This window comes from Sorex araneus, chromosome 5 (genome assembly GCF_027595985.1).
Source record: "Sorex araneus isolate mSorAra2 chromosome 5, mSorAra2.pri, whole genome shotgun sequence".
Lineage (NCBI taxonomy): Eukaryota > Metazoa > Chordata > Mammalia > Eulipotyphla > Soricidae > Sorex > Sorex araneus.
In genome coordinates this window covers 91,733,817-91,754,402 of record NC_073306.1, presented here as the reverse complement: position 1 = coordinate 91,754,402, position 20,586 = coordinate 91,733,817, and the positions used below count along the sequence as shown (strand labels likewise).

The 20,586-nt window shown below is 48.2% G+C and overlaps 1 protein-coding gene across 1 annotated transcript in view; it reads left to right on the top strand.

Annotated features, from left to right (window-relative positions):
* The first annotated feature begins 15,033 nt into the window (after nucleotides 1–15,033).
* PTGFRN (prostaglandin F2 receptor inhibitor) overlaps nucleotides 15,034–20,586 on the top strand; it is an 81,892-nt gene continuing 76,339 nt past the window's right edge. The window contains exon 1 of the mRNA XM_055140227.1: nucleotides 15,034–15,149. Coding sequence (XP_054996202.1) covers nucleotides 15,101–15,149 — 49 coding nt within the window. The 5' untranslated portion in view covers nucleotides 15,034–15,100. The remainder of the gene's footprint in view (nucleotides 15,150–20,586) is intronic.

Sequence of the window (20,586 nt, the reverse complement as noted above, 5' to 3'; positions counted from 1 at the left end):
TTCATGGAGTCACCCCTTAGCGCCTGGGACTGGCCAGTCACTGGGTATCTAAGTCAGTTTGTTATCGCTCTGCCCTGTTAGTCCAGTCATTGCTCTGCCTGTTGTCCCACCTAGATGCCTGGCTGCCAGGCAGCCAACAAGAGGAGATCACCTCTCCAGGCTTCATTCCCCACTCCCACCCCCCACTGCCTTCTGCCCCAGAAGCAGAGTTCATTTAATTTGCAAATGAGAGGAAGTTGGAACTGAAAAGGGCTGTTCAAGGGCAGGATGGGTGGAATCAGAATTTACAGCAAGGAGGTAAGGCAAAGGCTTCTTTCCATGAAAGTTCCAAAAGGAACTCGAGGGAAAAGGGGGAAGGGGAGATCGGAGGGCACAAAAAGGAGGCTCACAAGGAGAGGTTTAAGTTCACAATTTGGAGTTTAAAGCCCATGTGTTTGCTAGAGACAGGGCCACAGATTTGACCGTAAGCTTCCTTACATGGAGAGGAGGAATCTGCCAGTGACACTCTGGAGTCCATGAGGTAAAAACAAACACATGAAACCACAGCAGTTGCTAAGGGGAAGCACGACACTCTGTGTGCCGAGCAGATCCAAATGGTCTGTGGGCTCCAGCCGAGTGGCATCAGAAGCAGCTGGAAAACTCCCCCAGCCAGCAGCGATGTGTGGAGGGCTGCTCCTTGGGTTTCCCTTGACAGACACGGTGGCATGGTGATAAAATGCAGTTGGGGAAAAGCAACTGCCTGGTATGACCTATATGTCCAGCCAGACATGCAAATGGGTTCCTTCATTTGTAACTCAGAGGTATCTGGAAGGCTCCGACTGCACTTGTTAAAGGTAATTATTGTTCCACAAATATGTCTCTTAGATAAAGATTTTTAAAACCTTGAGTAAAAGCAATAAGTTTGCAGACATCTTGGAGGGCTGGGGGTGGGGCAGGGGCAATAGCAAGCACCAGCAGGTCCCCAGCTCTGCTCTCCCCCTCTATCAGCCACCTGGGCCCTGTCAGCACAGCTTTGAGGCTCAGAAGCAAACCTCCAGATTTTCCTGAGCAGGAGGATATCCAAGATTCTCTGGGGCCTGGTGGTGCTTTAGGATGAAAAGGGTGAATAGGTAACAGAGGTGGAAATCTTAGGTTTTTAAACTTTTATTTTTGGCTGAACCCAGTGGTGCTCAATCAGGGCTTAGGGGTCACTCCTAGGGGTCCCAGGGAACCATTTATGATGCTGGAGATCAAATCTGATTGGCCACACACAAGGTCAGTGCCATCCCCACTGTACTATCTCTCTGTTCTGAAATTCTAGATTTTTTTCCACAAAGTTGAGGTAGTTGTGAGCTGGCTCTGCTCTCTAACCCCACACAACAGCCAGATAGCACTGATCAGAGGTGGGCGTTTGCAAAAGGGGAGGAGCAGCATGGATAAAGATGAACTCTGGGAGAAGCACAAGAAAGAGAGGTACTGGATTTAGAGATACCATAATCCTAAAGTTGGAAAGGACTTGCTTCAAAGTTGCAGTGGAGGGCTCCACTTAATGCAATGGTCTCTCCGTGGCTCCCCTTCCAGGGAAAGTCTGGCTGAGATTTTAGGGGATGAGGTACACCGGGTGGGGCTCAAGGGACCATATGGGGCTGGGGACTGAACCTGGAGCTCTTACATGCAAAGCACATGCTCCTGTCCTTTAAGCCAGCTCCATAGTCTCTGGTTGCTCTTCAGAAAGGACAGAATACATGCCTACAATGGCAGCCCCTGTTCTCACTATGCTAACTAGTTCATATGCTCAGGCTATGACAAAACTAGGCCAATTTTTACTCTTAGTGATTTTTACTCAGTGATTCCACGAAACTCCCTGCAGCAAGTCTATTCCTTCTTTGAAATGTGAAACTTCAAACAAAACCTGCAGATAACTACTCTCAGGCCCTGTTGTCTTCTATTCTTCCCAGAGAATCTATTTCCATGTTAGCTAACTTCCTCTCAACAAGGGGATACCAGAGTTAGCAGATAATAATATAGGAGACCCAGTTGATTTGAGTTTTGGACAACCAAAGAATACTTTGGGGGCTTAAGTGTCCTTTATGTGATATTTGGAGTATACTTCACTGGAAAACTATTCCTTCTTTATCTGAATTTCAAATGTGACTGACTATGATTGAGCTTAGCACTTCTCAACTGGGAGGGGTGCATATGACCCAAGGGGGCCGAAGGTGAAAACTAAGTAACGGGTGGGGAGGAGCAGAGCACAAGACTGGGGTCCCACAGGAGGACACCAAGGTTGGCAGGGAGTCACAGTGGGAAAAGGGTCAAGAAACACTGTTTCTGCTAAACTGATTTTAGATTTACATATTTATTTGCAACTGTTTTTAAAACACAATGTTGGGGCCAAAGCAATAGTACAGCAGTAGAGTTTTTTGCATTGCATGCAGCCTACCAGGGTTTGATCTCTGTCTGGTACCCCATATGATTGCCCTAGCCCACCAGGAATAATTCCTCGTGCAGAGCCAGGAGTAACACCTGAGCACCACTGGGTGTGGCCCCACCACTAAATTAAATTAAATGTTAAATTAGTGCCTAGACATTAAGAGAATATTCCAGGTGAGTCCAGAAGCAGAGCCCAGGAAGGATGAGAAAGGATGGTTGGGTTAAGGAAAGGGCTCATCACTCTTCCACCATCCCTGCTAATGTATAGGATCCAGGTGAAGTGTTCCCACCCCCCCAGCACCGAACGCCAGCAGGGACAGGAGAGGGATTGCCTGTGTCTTTCTAAGGCCTTTTTCTTTTTCACTTTTCAAGTTCAATATTTTTTTTTCTTTTTGAGTCACACCCTGTGATTCACAGGGATCACTCATGGCTCTGCACTCAGAAATTACCCCCAGCAGTGCTCAGGGGACCATATGGGATGCTGGGAATTGAACCCGGGTCAGCTGCAGGGAAGGCAAATGCCCTACCCGCTGTGCTATCACTCCAGCCCCTCAAGTTCAAATTTTAAAAGGGTTTTTTTTAAGCAATAGAGTTACAGTAGTGTTCAAGTTTCTACGATTGATATGCACACTTCCACCACTATGACCCTCCACTAGTCCCCGTGTCCCCTCACATGCGGTCTTCCTCTCTCACTACTGCCCCCTTCTTTGTATACTTGACATAACTGTCAAGTATGTCAAGTATTCCTTGACATACTTGACAGTTATGGCTTTGGTGCTCTCCGATCCCTCCCTTGGCACTTCTGTGTGCTCCAGACTCTCCACCTATGTTCTCCTGTTACTTCCTACCTACATATTTGTTCCTCTCCTGCCTCCCCCTAGACCTGGCACTCGAAGGTCTGTATCTCACACCTAAGTTTTATTACAGATTGGTCTTATCCCAACTCTTGTTTTGTTTCTCTGTAAACCACAGGTGACTGGGACCTTCTTGGGTATGTCCTCTGTCCTGACTTTTTCCCCACTAGACATGATATTTTCCATATCCATCTAAATTGCCTGTAGCTGCATGATTTCATTTTTTCTAATGGCTGGATAAGATTCCATTGAGTAGATGTACCACATCATCTTCATCCATTTATTGTTGTTGTACCTTTGGGTTGCTTCTCTAGTCTGGCTACTGTACTAAGATGAACATAGAGGTGTGCATGATTCTCTTTGAGTAATGTTTTTGTGTTTTGGAGATAGAGACCGAGAAGTGGGATTACTGGACCAAGTGGGAGCTCCATTCCTACTTTTTGGAGAAATCTCCATGTTTTTGCCAAAAAGGATAGACCAGGTGACCTTTCTTTTCTCCACAACCCTGCCAATACAGTGCTTTTGCTGTCTCTAGTCATTGTGGAAGGGTATTTTCAGCCCAGATGAGTGCAGATTGGCAGGTTGCTCAATGCAATGGGGCCATATTGTGTGTGCTTCTCTTACCCACTTTCATTTCCCTTCCATTTCCTTTGCTCTCCTGGCATCCATTGGTCTCCCCTGCCTTTGCAGGACCAAAATCTTTTGATAAATTTGATTATAAACACTCGCAGGGCTAGGGCTGTGCATGCATATGCTGAGTCATTTTTTTTTTTTACTGCTGCTATCAGTGTCTTTATTTTTACTTATTTATCATTCTTTTTATTATTAGGGGGGCCACACCTGGCAGTGCTCAGGAGTTACTCCTGGCTCTGTGCTCAGGTATATCTCCTGGCAGTGCTTGGGGGACCAATGGGGTGCCTGGGATTGCATGTGGATCTTGCAAGATAAGTGCCCTATCTGCTGTATTATCTCTCCATTATTTGTGCCTCAGATCTGTCCAAATCCTCAGTGCAGAAGTCTGGTCTCACTCCGTTTTCTTATTTTCAGGTCAGTCTTTTCCCTGCCAGTGACTGCAGGATTAAGCACCAGCGGTGGCTGCTTAGAAGACACTTCTGGTTGGCTGCAGCAGAAGCAGGCCTCTCTGGGCCTCTAAAAAGCTCTTTACCCACTGTCTTCCATTTCAGTCTTTTAAGCTGAAGAGTTCACAGAGCACAGCCCAAAGTGAAAGGTGTTTAACCCAAACTTAACCCTTTGCAAATAGATGAAGCCTTTGGCAGGTTTGAATTTATCTGAGGAGAATTCTGCCACTTCCTCCAGGGCCACGTTGGCTGGGACTGACTCGCACTGCTCCTGAGAGCCAGAGAGCCAGACTGCCTCACCATCCCTCTCCTTTCACATGCAATGTCGTCCTCTGCTTCTAAAATTAAAAATCAATTTCCTTTTGATGAGCCATTCCTTGTTTAACTTTAGTAGGGGGAACATATACCTGCATAAATAGATTTAAGACCATTTAATGAAAGTGATTAGTGGAAGGAAATGTCATTATGGTTCACACACATTCCCCGACTCCTACTGCGAAATATGAGGGAGAGAGACAGAGACAGACAGACAGTCATACATACACAGAGGGCACTCGTGGAGGTGACAGGGCTCACACCCAAGAGTGGGTGGATCTTGGCACAATCCACAAATTTATTCATTGAAACCTTTTATTGTTTCCATTCTCAAATGTAAAATCATAAGGTCTTTGTTACTGAGCTCATCTGGAAAGCCTGTTTGGGGTAAGAGTGGGAAGACTTTTCAAGGAGGATTGTGGACAGACATACACAATACAGGCCAACCACAGTGACCAGGTCACCTGTCCCTGAGATGGGCAGAGTGTGTGTGTGTTTATGTGTGTGTGTGTGTGTGTGTGTGTATGTGTGTGTGTAGGAATCACCTGGTTGGGGTGGGTGTGGATCAGAATTCTGGGCATGGGTCTTTCTGCCCCAGGCAAGCCCACACAACAACCAAGCTCAGAACCATGGGCTTTGGCCAAAGCCTTGCCTGCTGGAGGCTAGTCACTCTGGCAAATAAACAGCTTCCAAAATAAAAACTTTGTGGGCTTCCAGAGTTGGGAGTTGCTGTCTGCTCGGGTGTCAGGGTTCTTTAGTTAGACTTTCATTCACCTGTGGAAATCAGGGTGCCATGGGCGTGGTGCAAAAGTGAACTGCCTAAGTTATTCATTTAGGCTCATTTTCTGCTACAGAAGTGACTGCCTTTCCTGACACAGTTGGTACCCCCGCCAAGAGGCAGTCCACTTTAGTTCTCATTCTACTTGTCCTGCCACAACGGTCTTATTTACTATATCTATTTTAATTACTAACCACACTTAGTTCTGGAATAATAAAATGATGTACATGGGGATGGAGAATAGACTGACTCTCTCTGTCTCTATCTCTGTCTCTGTCTCTCTCCTCTACCAGCTCTTCCCCTTACCCCTCCCTCCCTTTGTCCCTTTGTTTTTGATCCATACTTAGCAGTGCTTAGGGCTTACTCCTGGTCTTGTGCTCAGGGTCACTACTGCCAGGGCTTAAGGAAGGAACCATATATGATGCCGGGGATAAAATTTGGGTTGGCCACGTGCAAAGCAAGCACCTTACCAACTGAACTATCTCTTCAGCCCCTCTATTATTTCAAATGTACAGCAGCTGTCATAAACTCACCTCTGCACCTCCCAACTAAAGATATACACAGTACTCATTCAAGATTCATTTCAGTCCTTCCGCTAAGGAGCTTTTTGGATGACCTTTCCCATGCCTGAGCACCCTCAGACATCAATCCTGGCCCTTCTTACATAGCTTCACCCCTGCTCTGTTCTGATGAACAGGTTGTGTATACCTCGGGAGCTGATTTATTCATCATGTATGAATAAGCTCTGGCTCTTTGCCTGGCATTAACTCACTCTTTTAACCTTTACTGAAGACCTATCATGTGCCCAGCATTCTCTCAGGCTTGCACTTATTAAACAAAACAGGTTCTAGGGTGGAATATCCCTACACACAACCCCAAATGTATGATCATCTAATCTTTGATAAGGGAGCAAGAGATGTGAAGTGGAGCAAGGAAAGCCTCTTTAACAAATGGTGCTGACACAACTGGACAACCACATGCAGAAGAATAGGCTTAGACCTCGACCTGACACCATGCACAAAAGTAAGATCAAAATGGATTAAAGACCTCAACATCAGACCACAAACCATAAGGTACATTGAAGACAAGGTCGGCAAAACCCTCCATGATATTGAAGATAAAGGTATCTTCAAAGATGACATGGAACTAAGCAATCTAGTAGAAACAGAGATCAACAAATGGGACTACATTAAACTAAAAAGCTTCTGCACCACAAAAGATACAGTGACCAGAATACAAAGACTATATACAGAATGGGAAAGGATATTTACACAATACCCATCAGATAAGGGGTTGATATCAATGGTATATAAAGCACTGGTTGAACTCTACAAGAAGAAAACATCCAATGGGGTGAAGAAATGAACAGAAACTTTCCCAAGGAAGAGATAAGAATGGCCAAAAGGCATATGAAAAAGTGTTCTACATCAATAATCATCAGGGAGATGCAGATCAAAACAACCATGAGATACCACCTCACACCACAGAGACTAGCTCACATCCAAAAGAACAAAAGCAACCGCTGTTGGAGAGGATGTGGGGAGAAAGGGACCCTTCTACACTGCTGGTGAGAATGCCGACTGGTTCAGCCCTTTTGGAAAACAATATGGATGATTCTCAAAAAATTAGATGTTGAGCTCCCATTTGACCCAGCAATACCACTTCTCTGAATATATCCCAGAGAAGCAAAAAAGTATAGTCGAAATGACATCTGCACTTATATGTTCATCACAGCACTGTTTACAATAGCCAGAATCTGGAAAAAACCCGAGTGCCCTAGAACAGATGACTGGTTGAAGAAACTTTGGTACATCTATACAATGGAATACTATGCAGCTGTTAGAGAAAAGGAGATCATGAATTTTGCATATAAGTGGATCAGCATGGAAAGTATCATGCTGAGTGAAATGAGTCAGAAAGAGAGAGACAGACATAGAAAGATTGCACTCATCTGTGGAATATAGAATAACAGAGTAGGAGACTAACACCCAAGAATAGTAGAAATAAGTACCAGGAGGTTGACTCCATGGTTTGGAGGCTGGCCTCACATTTTGGGGAGAGGGCAACTCAGAGAAGGGATCACCAAGTATAATGCGGTTGGAGGCCATGCGGGGGAACAGTGATGCGGGCTGAATGTGGGTTAGAGACTGAACACAGTGGCCACTCAACACCTTTATTGCAAACCACAACAGCTAATTAGAGAGAGAGAACAGAAGGGAATACCCTGCCACAGTGGCAGGGTGGGGTTGGGGGAGATGGGATTGGGGAGGGTAGGAGGGATGCTGGGTTTACTGGTGGTGGAGAATGGGCACTGGTGAAGGGATGGGTTCTCGAACCTTGTATGAGGGAAACATGAGCACAAAAATGTATAAATCTGTAACTGTACCCTCATGGTGATTCACTAATTAAAAATAAATTAATTAAAAAAAAAACCCTGAAAAAAAACACACACAAAAAAACAGGTTCTTTGTTTTTGTGTTTTGGCCACAACTGGCAGTGTTCAGGGCTTATTCCTGGCTCTTTGTTCAGGGATCACTCCTGGCCTAGTTCAGGGGACCACATGCAGAGCCAGAGATTAAAATGGAGTCTCTGAGATCTCCAAACCCGCTTGGATTGGGACTGGGCCTCCTCCCCCACAGGTCTCCAGTTTTCCAGAAGCTTGGCAGTCACACCCACAAACTGCCCCGGGCACCATGTAATCTCATCAGTGGCCAAGACCCAGAGATGATAAACTGAAGCTCCCGGAAAAGAAAGACACAGAATTTCCTAGACATTATATCCTATCCATAACTGTCACTATCATCCCGTTGCTCATCGATTTGTTCGAGCAGGCACCAGTAACGTCTCTCATTGTGAGACTTATTGTTACTGTTTTTGGCATATCCAATACATCACGCTGCGTGGGTGCAATACTCTCAGTAGCTTGCTGGGCTCTCTGAGAGGGGCAGAGGAATCGAACACGAGTCAGCCGTGAGAAAGGCGAATGCCCTACTGCTGTGCTATTGCTCCAGCCCAAGCAAATAATAGATAATTTTTTTCAAACCTGGGAATATGTCTGCAAGTTGTGGTGTGTGTGTGTGTGTGTGTGTGTGTGTGTGTGTGTGTGTGTGTGTGTGTGTGTGTGTGGGCACACAGTTGCGAAGGCACTAGGTAGCAGGGAGTGAACTGGTTAGAAGCAGGCTGGCACCGTTCTGTGGGCATGGGAGGACGGGGAAATCCATACTCCCAAAACATATGCAGTCATGCAAGCTTCAGTTACCTCAACAAATAATAAAAATAAATGAACAAGGAATAAAAAATATTAGCAATTTGTGAGGTTTCTAGATATTAACAAGAAAGCACATTTTCAAATAGTCCACATCTAAATGTAAGGTTTTGAATGAGGTATAGAGGCTTCAAGATTATGTGACATTCTGCACTGTCATTGTTTATTATCTAATCACTCACAGACATGATCTTATAGAATTAGTTTCAGCAAATTTTAAATATACATGGTTATTTTTCCTCTATAACAAAACCAGTATCACATGTTAGAATTGACATTGTTTATTTTCTTGAACATTAGAATGAGACTGAGAAATTGGGAGATACTTGTTTTGGGGAGTAGAAAACTGTTAAAATGTGAGTTCACCCATATATTTGTGGTTGCATGATAATGTACCTGTTTTCTAAAACTTTCAACTCAATATTGAACTTTAAACTTACCCCAAAACACTATTTCCTTGGAAAAATCCTTTTAGTCTATCTGCAAGGCCTTGCAGGTTGAATCCCTCCCTGTCTGATACCATTCCCTAATTGGTTATTTATACTCAAAAAGTTAAAAATCTGGATTTTTGCTATACTAAATCAAAGCTATTTTTGTTAGTTATATGATAAAAATAATAAATACTACTAGAATAAAAATTTATATTGGGACTTAATTGTTAAAGAAAAGACTGAGGGAAAATTGGGACACCCCACATGGAAAATAAGCTTTTTGGTAAACAAATGTCAAATAAAAATTTAAAACCTGGGTACTGTCCTTTAGAAAACAAGACGCTGAACGTCCCTCTGTGCTGCTTAGGAAGAGGATCAGTGTGTTTGACGCAGTGGTGCCTCCACTCACTTGCTCCCTACTGCCCTCAAAAGTCTCACTCCTTGAGATTTTCTGTATAGACCTTGACTCTAGGATTATGTTGTATTTTGGGTTTTATTACCATAACCCAGTTAACGTTATTATAAAGACATTTCTTTTTAGAAGCAAAAACCGTCAGCCAAACCAGAGGAAGTTAGCAGGGTACCTTTTATAAGAGCCTATTTTAAAAATATATCTGGAATAAATTTGGAGGTTCAGACTCCCACACAAGACCAAGGCCGGGGACCCAGGTATGAGCTGTGGTACAAGTGAGCTGGCCTCCTGGTGGAATTTGTTCACTACTCGGCTTTCGAGAGAATTGCACTAATTCAATGCTGATCACATACACTTGTCAGCAAAATGAAAATTCAGGGTTGAGGTTGATGCTCTTTGGATTAAATACCTGAAACTGAAACATTCAAGAAACTGAGCCAGGGCTTGGGGGTTGAGGATCAGGGGGAAAATGAACAGTACCAGGCCACCTCAGGTAGGGAACAGCTTTGAGGGCCCGTTCTCAGCCAAAACACATGTGGTTCCTCTCCCACACCCCCTGCAGAGCCCCCCACCCCCACACAAGTGTCTTGTCAGGAAGGGAACAAGGTCAGGGGTCATTCTTCTCTTCCCCAAGCACGTTGAGAAAGCATGAGGAGGCAAATCCTCCACAGCGAGAACATATGGGACACCCAGGCCCCCCGCACCCCTGCAGTAACGCTCTTGTTTCTGCAGCAAGAACGACGCTTCCTCTGAGAATGAGCAGCTGCTGAGCTGGAGCATGGACAGCGATAAGAAGCTCCCCCTGACAAGCAAGGCTCCCCCCCGAGCGGTGCCTACTCTCCTTGGTCCACCTGGCCCAGGAAATGCCAGCCACCACCAAGGCAGCAGGGGTGAGGCTTTTCCATCCAGGAGTGCCCCAACTTTCACACGGCCAGTCCTATAGAATAAGTTCCTCTGTGAGACAGGAAACTGACATGGAATGACAGGGTGACAGATTTAAAACAAGATATTAAAAATACAGAAACATTACTTATCTCATATGTTTTTAATTAGGAAAATAAACTATGGTCAAAGGGGGAGTTTAAATTGCCTGTAACTACATTTGAACTGCCATACATTTTTTCATGGGAAAATTGTCTGAGTGGTTTATCGTTTAAAGGAGTGAGATGGTCAAGTAAAGCGAGATCCAGTCCAGCCTACCTGAAAATGTTCTTGGCAGCCAGAGCTTAGCCCTTAGCAGCTACACCCCAGGTTACACACCTCTAGAGTAAAGCTATGTGGAATCAGAAGGCTGGATCTGGCTGGATCCAGTTCAGTGACCTGCAGCTGGGACCTGGGCTTGGTGGAAGGTGGCTGGCTCCCAACAGCTCTCTGCATGCTGAGAGCGGTGCACCTTCCCCATCCTGACACCTGCCCTGATCTGTGGAGAGCATGCCATGCCAGTTTGTGGTGCTGCAGACAACTTCCAGCTGCACTTAGACGCTCCCGAGTCCCTAGTAACCATCCTTCCAATGCACTGATGCCAGGACTGGTCTGTGACTATCTCAAGCTGTGATGCTCAGTGGAATCTAGGAAACCCTCCAGTGTGTAGGGAAGATGCTTGGCAAACAGGTTAAAGGAATTCTTCCTGTGAATTCCAGGTATGATGTGCATGTGAGACCTTGACTCAATATTTCTGATTTAAAAAGCAGTAAAGAGCAGCTATCTGCCAATTCCAAATCAAAGGTTTTGTTTCTTTTTTTCTGAAAATTATTATTATTTTCATTTTTTCATAGATTCAAAGTCGAAGGAAAAAGATATCGGATGTGCATGCCAATGTGTGTAGCGTGGTTGAAGGTAAGCATGAAAGGACTGCAGGGCGGGGGGGACGTTGGCCAGGACTGCCCAAGGACCTTCTCCAACCATCAGCAATAGGCAGACACACTGACAGGGTCTTGTGGAGGACTCGGAAAAGTCAACGTCCTAACTTCCCCTGAAGTTCCTTGTTAGAATACCTAGCCTGACCCTGTCAGCTACGGAGGAATATGGAATTTGATTCCCAGCTACTTAGACATAACTCCCCAGCATTCACTTTCCCTCCCCTATCCATAACAAGCAATACAAAACAAATTGTCTAGCATTGCCTTTTCGGCAGGTTTGAATGGTGGTGGGATTGGTGTCGAAATACTGAATAAGCAGAGAGAAAGTATGGGGGAATTTGTCTGCCACACAGACATGGGAAGGGTTGGAACGGGGAGTAGGGGGGTGTATTTTGGTGGTGAAAATGTGCACTGGTGAGGGGATGAGTATTTGATGATTGTATTTGATGATGATGACTGAAACTCAAACATGAAAGCTTTGTAACTGTATCTCACGGTAAATCAATAAAAAGGGGGGAAAAGAAATAATAATAAAATAATAAAAATAAAATTAACATTCTGAATACAAAAATGTAATGTGGAGTTCATGCTCAATTTAATCAGCTTTATCAATGGCTGAATAAATAGCAGTACTCCTACATTATAAATAAATAAATAAATACAAAATAAAATGGAGTCTCTGGCTTAGTTTTGCAGATGTTGTTGGGCAAACACTGACGATGTAAGAACATGAGAGGTACAAAATGAGAATAAGACAGGCCAGAGAGGTAGTTCAAGTGGCTAAGCACATACTTCATATGAAAGAGGACTGGGTTCGAACCTTGGCACTGCATGATCTCGGAGCACTTCCAAGAGCGATGCCTGAGCATCAAGCTGGGAATCGGTAGCCCAGGAGCACTGCAGGAGGTGCTTCTAAGACAAAACAAGCAAAATGAGCATGAGCCCACTGCTTTGGTACTGAAATAGGAGAAGTGTGTGTGTGTGTGTGTGTGTGTGTGTGTGTGTGTTGAACTTGCTTGGGTTTTGTTACCATCAGAATAAACAGGCTCATACAGCACTCAGAGTCCTAGAGGCAGGAAACCCCGCATCCAGGTGCTGACCCTTCGGTTCCTGCTGAGGGACCTCCTGCTGGTCTGCAGCAGCTGCCTTGTCACTGAGGCCTCACTTGGCAGACACCCTCTACTCTATCTGCTATCCACCATTCCACCCATCCCCTTTGTTGCTTTTGTTGCAATGACAGGGGGTGGCACGTGCATGATTTTGGTGCTTGATGAGATAACACTCACCTCCCAGCAGTGCTCACATACACTCTGATACAGCGCTCTCTCGGGCAGCTGTGGTCTCAGACACATGCTCACCCTGGCTGCATGTTCACACAGGCTAGTTGGGGTCCTCACTGGGGCGTGTTTGTTCTGTTGCAAGTGAGCAGCTGGAAGATAGAACCATGGCCCTGAGAGTGGTGGGGGATTAGAACTCAACAATCTGGAAGCAGAAGATCCAGGCTCCTTCCTGGCACCCACATAGAGCCCCACCGGGGGCAACCCCAATGGACCAAGGTGGGAGTCACTCCAAACAAAAAATAAACAGCAATGACAGAAGGATCTCTTGCTTAGAAGGGCAGACGTGATATTAGTCACTGAGCCCCACACACCCTTACAAGGTCACAGATAAGCCCCCCAAATTATTACTTCTTTTAGCCATTTTCATTGAGGTACCAGGATTTATAATACTGTTTACTATACTTTTTATGCATAATTTATGTATACATCATTTCACCCACACTCATCACCTGAGTGCGTACTTCCTACCCCACAACATGTCCCAAGGGCCCTGGCTATTCCTCTGCACCATGAATGCTCAATCCTATTGACAAAGTCTCCAGATCTGATGACTTTGTTTGTGATTTATGATCCCACTCTTGGGCCTATTTACTTCCCTTCCACGTAGCTTGGGGAACAAAGACTTCAATATTTACTTAATTGGTTTTGGGGCTACCCCTGACAATGCTCAGAGTTTACTCCTGGCTCTGCACTTCAAAATTAGTTCTGGCAGTCCTCAGAGGACCATATGGGATGCCGGGGATGGATCCTGGGTTGGCTGTGTGCAAGGCAAGCCCCTTTCCCACTGTATTATCTTTCCTGCCCCATAGAGCTTCAACATTTAGTGCAGAGAATGTGTTAAAGGAGATCAAGCACTAAGCTGCTTCTGCTTGAGAAAGACCAGGGATGGGCTGAAATTTGAGCCTCTTTCTCTGGGTAACTTCACCAGTTCGGGAGGCCTCACTCAGACTTAGAGTCAAGGTTGATAGAAAACGTCCCAGAGAAACATGGGGACAAAATTGGAAGAGAAGCAGAAAGAAATTACAGGGGGAGATAAACAGCACAAAGAAAGTAAGGCTTGATGTGAGAATGAATTAAAAAAATATCTTACTACATATGTGATATAAACTTGACCACGCTTAAACCACTCTTTTTTTTTAATTGAACCACCATAATTTAGAGGTATAAAGTTAATCATGATTGAGTTCCAGGCATACAAAGTTCAAGTACCCATCTCTTCACAAGTGTACACGTGTCTCCTCCAATGTTCCAGGGTAAATCATTTTTGGCATAAAGTACATTGCTGCACCAGCAGGGGTAGAAATTTAAGTCTTTCCTGTTGTTAGTGGCAGTTAATACTGCACTCCAGTAAAAGCAATGTTCCCCTCCCTGCTTTGTGGCAGTTTCCCCATTAACATCTGAGACTCGCTCCACCCCAACATGACAGGCCATGGAGCAGGCGCTAAGGGGGCATAAGTAAGGATTTGCCAAGTATTTGGATCATCCTGGAGACGTTTTTAAAGTAATGAACGCTAATTCTCCCTCCTTCTCCCCCCGCCCTCAAATGCTGGCCCCTTTGTATTAAAAACAAAACCACAACATCTAATTATGGGGGTGGAGGTCCTTTCTGGCATCTATCCACTGAAATATAAAGTCTGGGGGGGGGGAACATTCCATAGGAAGCCCTGTGACTATTTATATACTCTGCTTGGGGGCTGAGGAAAGGGGGTTGGCGATTAGGCCCAGGGTCGCCTGCAGAGAGATGGGTTCTGGTCCTGCCCCAGCAAGACCGAGTCACCGAAACAAGCAGGCCTCCAGAGCACCAGGGACTGGGAATCCCGGGCCTCTCAAATCCATTCTTCTTCGTTCCCATTGGAATCGCGTCTAGCGGGGATCCCTCTGCTGACCCGCGGGGCGAGCGCGCCGGCCGAGGGGTGGTGTCGCGAACGGGCTGGGGGCCAGTGTGCCCGCGTGGGGGGCGTCCCCGGGTTTGGGGCGCGGGGCTGGCGCCGTGGGGTGGAGCAGGAGCGGTGGCACCTCCAGGCGCGCCTTTCCACCGTCAGCTCGGGAAGGCTGGAGGAAAGTCGGGCGGAGGGGGCGTGGGGTCGGCCGCGTCCCCCAGTGAGCGGCGGCCGGTGCGCCCGGTCACCGGGAGCGGGGCGCCGGGAAAGTTGGTGCTTGTTGCTGGCCCGGCGCCGGCGGGCGGGCGGCGCTCGGCTCCTCCCGTTAGCGGCCGGGAGGCCGGGGCGGCGCTGGCTCGGGCCGCTCCCGGGCCCGGCGGCGGGGGGCGCACGTACGCGGGGCGCGGGGCGCGGAGCAGGCGCGCGGCCCGGGCGAGGCGCGGGCGCGGGCGGCGCGGGGCTGCAGGCGGCGAGCATGGGGCGCGCGGCGCCCGGGGCCCTGCTGCTGGCGCTTGCGTGTCTGGGTGAGTGTCCGCGGGCCGGGGGCGGGGGTCCGGCCAGGGGCGGGGGCCGGGGCCGGGGTGGGGGCCGGGGCCGCGCGCGGCCTGGGCGCACAGGGCTGCTGTCCGGGCGGCGCCGGGGACCCCACGGCCGGGCTGGCTGGCTGGCGGCGGGCGGGCGGCGAGCCCCGGAGGCCGCACGGGTGCCGGCTCCAGGCCGAGGCGCCAGCCCGCCGCCGGCATCGGCCCGGGGGAGTGGCCGGTCGCCGCGGCCCGGCGCGCCCTACCTGTTGGCGGGGCGGACTCGGCTCACCTTGAACTCGCGGCCCGGAAGGTGCCAGCGGTGCCCACCTGGGCAGCGGAAATGGGCGCTCGCGGGGCCGCTGGCACCGCCGGTCACTCGGCGCCGTGCACCCGCGGGCCCGCGTCGAGTCGCCTGGCCGGGAGGCGAGAATCCCCGCCAGCCTCCCCTCCCCCAAGAGGTCTCGGGGCGCCCCGGACGCCGCCGTCCACCCCAGCGCGACCCCCGCCCCCACCCAGTCCGGCAGGCAGCGAAGGTCCGTGTTGCCCTTCCCGAGACGCCCCTGGGAGCGGCCTCGCCGCATTCCCACACACAAAGACCCAGGCGCGAGGGCTTCGCCAACTTTTCCTACCTGTTACTTTACGCCCTTTCCCCTCCCACCGTCCCGAAATCCTTGTTCGTTGGGCCCAGGGCGTCCTGCCAGCCCGAGGGATCGTTGGGGCTCTGCTTTTGCTTGCTTTCTTTCTTTCACCCCCGGACTGGAAGTAGGCACACAGACTTATCTTAATATGGTTCCCGGCCAGTGGAAAACCTTTGCTGCTGAGTGCATCGCCATCCCAGGGCTGACCCTCCACCCCTTTGCGGTTCTTGGAGCCCTTTGGTCTGGGGTCACGGGCCAGGAAGGAATTCTGCAACCCTAGCACCTCATCCCTTTGCTTCCAGGGCCCCTGAGAAGGCAGTTCTGAATTTGCACAAAGCACATGGTGTGTGTGTTTGGCCCACCCCGCTCCAGCTGCACGGTCAGGAAAATGCTGTGTACTTCTGGCCAGCGTGTCCCAGGGGAGGTGTCCATGTCTAACCCCTGCTGTCCCAGCCGGCAATTCCTGCTGTCGCTCATTTTCCTCCTGCACCTCCAACGGTTTTCTGGGACTGGTCCCTAAGAGCTCATCCAGAGCCATTGCTATATTGGCAACCATGTGGACAAAAGCTTCTACGTTTTTTGGTTTTGCAGCCTCTTTTTTTTTTCCTTCTCCTTAAAAAACATTTTTTTTTGGTGGGTTTTTGAGCCACAGTCCGTCCGTCTCAGGGCTTACTCCTCTCTCTGTGCTCAGGGATCAGTCCTCCTGGTGCTCAGGGGATCATATGGCATTCCAGGCATGGAAACAGGGTCTACGTGTTACAGGCAAGCGCCCTACTCACTGTACTACTTCTCTGGCCCCTCTTTTGGATTCTCTGAATCTAGTTCTTTCAATCTTGTACTTCCCCTGGGGCCCTTGTAACGTCTCCCTTGGTTTGTGCCCTGATGTGGATGGTTCAGGCCCAGCACAGATTCTCTGTTCCAGCAGGACCATGGCCGGCTCAGAGCAATTGGTCCATAGTCCTGGTGTCACTGTGAATATCCACCCCCACCCCACCCCACCCGAACTGGGGAGGTTCACAGACAGTGGAGGAGTAGTGGGGATAAGGAAGAACTTTGAAAAGAGTTCCCATGAGTCACTATGGCAAGGAAAAGAACAAGGACAGAGAGAGGCCGGCAAAGGTGGGGGAAAGCCTGTTTGGAGACCTGGTTGGCCCCCAAGGTCTTCCCCCCCATGTTCACTGCACACAGGGAATTGCGGTGGCACTGCCAATGCCCTTCTAAACTTGATGTTCTACCTGGTGACTCTGTCCCATAGGACCCTACTTTGGTCTGACCTCTGGGAAGTCTTGCCTTCGTTGTGTGGTCTCTCCAGAAGCAAGGCAGTCTCTCCTCTCGCACTGCAGCCTGGGAGAGCCTTGCCACTGCCCTGTGAACTCTGCACTCACTCTTCTCCAGGGCCAGGCTCTTGCACCCTTCCAGTTCCTCCAGCCACTATCCCAGCCTGAGTTCTGCGTGCAAGTCCCATTTGACATTCTAGTTGACTTGTTCCTTCAGCCTTCTTTCTTAGTTTCTTATGTATTAAAGGATATTTTTTGTGGGGGGGAGGGGGTCCCACCTTTGTTGGGTCTTTATGATTTTTTTCATGAATATTCTGTTCCTCCCCCCAAGTGTTTCTGATTCAGACACTGCTTTCTCAGTAATCTCTTCACTCTTCTTTACATAGACTCTGGTTTTTCCTCTCCTGCTTCTCCCCCTCCAAAATATATACCACCTTTTCTCCCTAAAGCTTACTTTCTCCGTGAAGCTTTCCTAGCTGAGTACTGATCACAGACACATCAGGACGCCTTCAACTTCTTAAAGCAGATTTTTGCTTCTGTCACCCATGTCTCACCTGCATCCATTCAACACAGCATTTTCTTGAGTACCTATCCAGAGTGTGTACTTCACTGAGTAGTGGGGGAAAGTGGGTGGAGAGATAATAAAACAGCTAACTTCAAGACAGACTGAGACATCTGACACACCAACCAAGGGCTGATAGGCAGCAAGAAAGTGAATGATTCACTTTCATTTGGGATTGTATGGGGTTGGTTTGGTTGAAGTGGTGACATGTGAACATTGAGAATAATTAGAATTTTAAAGAACAGAGGGAAGAGCCTTCTAAACTCTGGGGGTGGGGGGGATACTAAGTGTGGATGAGTGGAAGTATATGGCTCATTCAGAAATGGCAGCTGTGTTCCCTGTCACCAGAGCTGGGGGAGGAGGAGTTACTGGGGAGCAGGGCCGGAATGTGGGTTTGGGGTGGAACCTGAGGCTTTTGTGCTGTGATGAGAACTTGGCTCTGTGGGTGCCACCAGGCAGCTTGTGCTTCCCACTTCATCGCTCTTACTTATGTCCCTGAGAATGATTATTTTGGTCTATCAGGTGAACCCCACCCTGATTCAGTCCCTGGGAACAGGAGCCACGTGGCTTAGGCTCACTCTGGTGTCCCTGGCTTGAGTGGTTGATATATACTGAATATACTGTTGGTTCTTTTCTTAGAGTTTCTATACAGACCTCTGCACCTGACAGGCTCCTGCAGTACTGATAGCTGCTATTCAGAGGAGTGCATGCCAGGTGCAGGTTCTTGTGTATATCTTACTTGATACTCACAGCCATTCTCTTGAGAAAGACACTGGTGTTTCCTCCATGTAGTAGAAGAGGAAACTGATATGCAAGGAAGGGTCCAGACTAGCTGCTGCTCCTAGCAGAGCCAGAGGTTATGTTTTAGGGCCCCATTCTCATGGCCTCGTGACCCAATTCTGCTTCTGCCCATGAGAAGTCAGCTGATGTGCATCACCACTTCTTGCTTGAGATAAAGCAGAAAAGGGCGATTGCGATCTGGAAGCCAAAGCACACTTAAAAGTGGGAGTTTGGGGGCCTCGGCAGTAATGTGGCGGACTTGGACATAACTTGAGGGCATTGATTGAGGGTTTGGGGCACTATAAATAGGGGAAAATGACTTTACTAAGGTGGCAGCATCGGTGGAAGGATGGGTCATTAGGAACCTAAAGCTCTGTTATTAATGCCATTGTAAATCACATCACCTCAGTTTCAAAAAGCCAAAGCGGGTAGGTCACTTACCTTGCATGTGTCTAATGTGGGGTTCCATCTCTGGCACTCCATGTAGCTCTCTGAGCACCATCAGGAGTAATCCCTGAGTGTAGAGCCAGGAGTTAACCCTGAGCACTGCTGGGTGTATTCCCAAAACCAAAAGGGGAGTAGCAAGATCTGTAGTGGTCTGAAATGATAGCACAGCGGGTAGGGCATTTGCCTTGCACGTGGCCGACCTGGGTTCAATTCTTCTGTCCCTCTTGGAGAGCCCAGCAAGCTACCAAGAGTATCCCATCCACAGGGCAGAACCTGGCAAGTTACCCGTGGCATATTCAATATGTCAAAAAACAGTAACAACAAGTCTCACAATGGAGATGTTACTGGTGCCTGCTCGAGCAAATCGATGAACAATGGATGACAGTGACAGTGACAGCAAGGTCTGTGGCAGCTCTGGTTGAAGGGGCAGATGCCCCTCATAGAGGTGGTAACTCTGAAGGCCTAGGGTGGGGGGTGGGAGCACCTCCCCCTGCTCTGAGTCAAGGGAACCAAAATGTAGCTTCCTCCAGAAAGCCCTGGAGGAGCCCTGCTGATTCCACCCCGCCTCTTTGAAGTGCGCTGGCCTTGGAGATTCCTTGGCACTCATTTCAGTCTTGTTAACAGAATTCCTGTATCTGCCAAGCTGATTAATGCCTGTCCTGGCTATAATTATTCTTATTAGCCTGCTGAATAGGAACTGTGGTTGTCAGTGATCATTCCTTACAAGGCGGTTGAGCTGGTGGGCTTTTACGCGGCTATTTAGTTGCAGTGCCTAGAGGCTGAGCTGATTCTACTCCATAGATTGAGTGTACCTTTCCATGTACGGCTGTGTCTGGCTGGTCCACTGGGGTGTGCTGGCTTGTCAGTGTGTGCCTGTATCTCACTTTATCAAAAGAAGTTGGGGGAAAATGTCAAGGCAGTTCCTGGCAATTCCCTTTAATTGCACTGGTTTCTTAGTGTCGGGGGAGCAAAGCCATTTGACTTGCTGCTTTGGGAAAACATTGGACTGGCAAAAAATTCTTTATAATTTATCTCCTGGAACAGACAAAGCACTGCAGTTGGCATAGTCAGTGGTTTTCTCTGTCTTAGGCCATTTTTCCTCCAATGCCAACTGGAGACTTTGCGAAGCAACAGAGTTAGACCAGTAGTTAAACGCTATTGTGAACCTGTAGCACAGTTTCCCCAGATGGGAAAGAATGGCCCTGTGTACACATTTCTTTTCTTTGAATGCTGATTTCTCCACACTGCCCTAAGTGTTTGTGTAGTATTATAGAGCCACCAGGCAGTGTGATTCAAGTGTCAGTATGATGTTCAGGGACCTTAATTGCATCCTGTTTCCCACCTTACTAAGGAGCTGGGAAGTGAAAGTATTTGCATCACTCAGGATCCTGGAGACTGGAGAGACACTGGCCTATGGGTCACTCAGGAATGCATTTGATTGAGAATCAGGAAAAGTCGAATTGGGGTTCGGGGTTCAGGACATGTTACAGAATGGCAGCTCCCTTTGAGTCCTGATGAAATAGGGGCAGATGCCCATAGAGTGGCTTCCTTCTCAGACCCTAAGAATGACACGAAGTAGCGATGCCCTTGTCTCTCTGGGGAGAGCTGGACCAGGCCAGAACAGCTGGGTTAGAGGTGCTAGGTAATTGGTGCCCCTACTCCCTGCATGCTGCCCCTCAAATGCTTTGTGTCCTGGAAGTGGAGGGAAGTTGGCTGCCTGTTTCCCTGGTGGA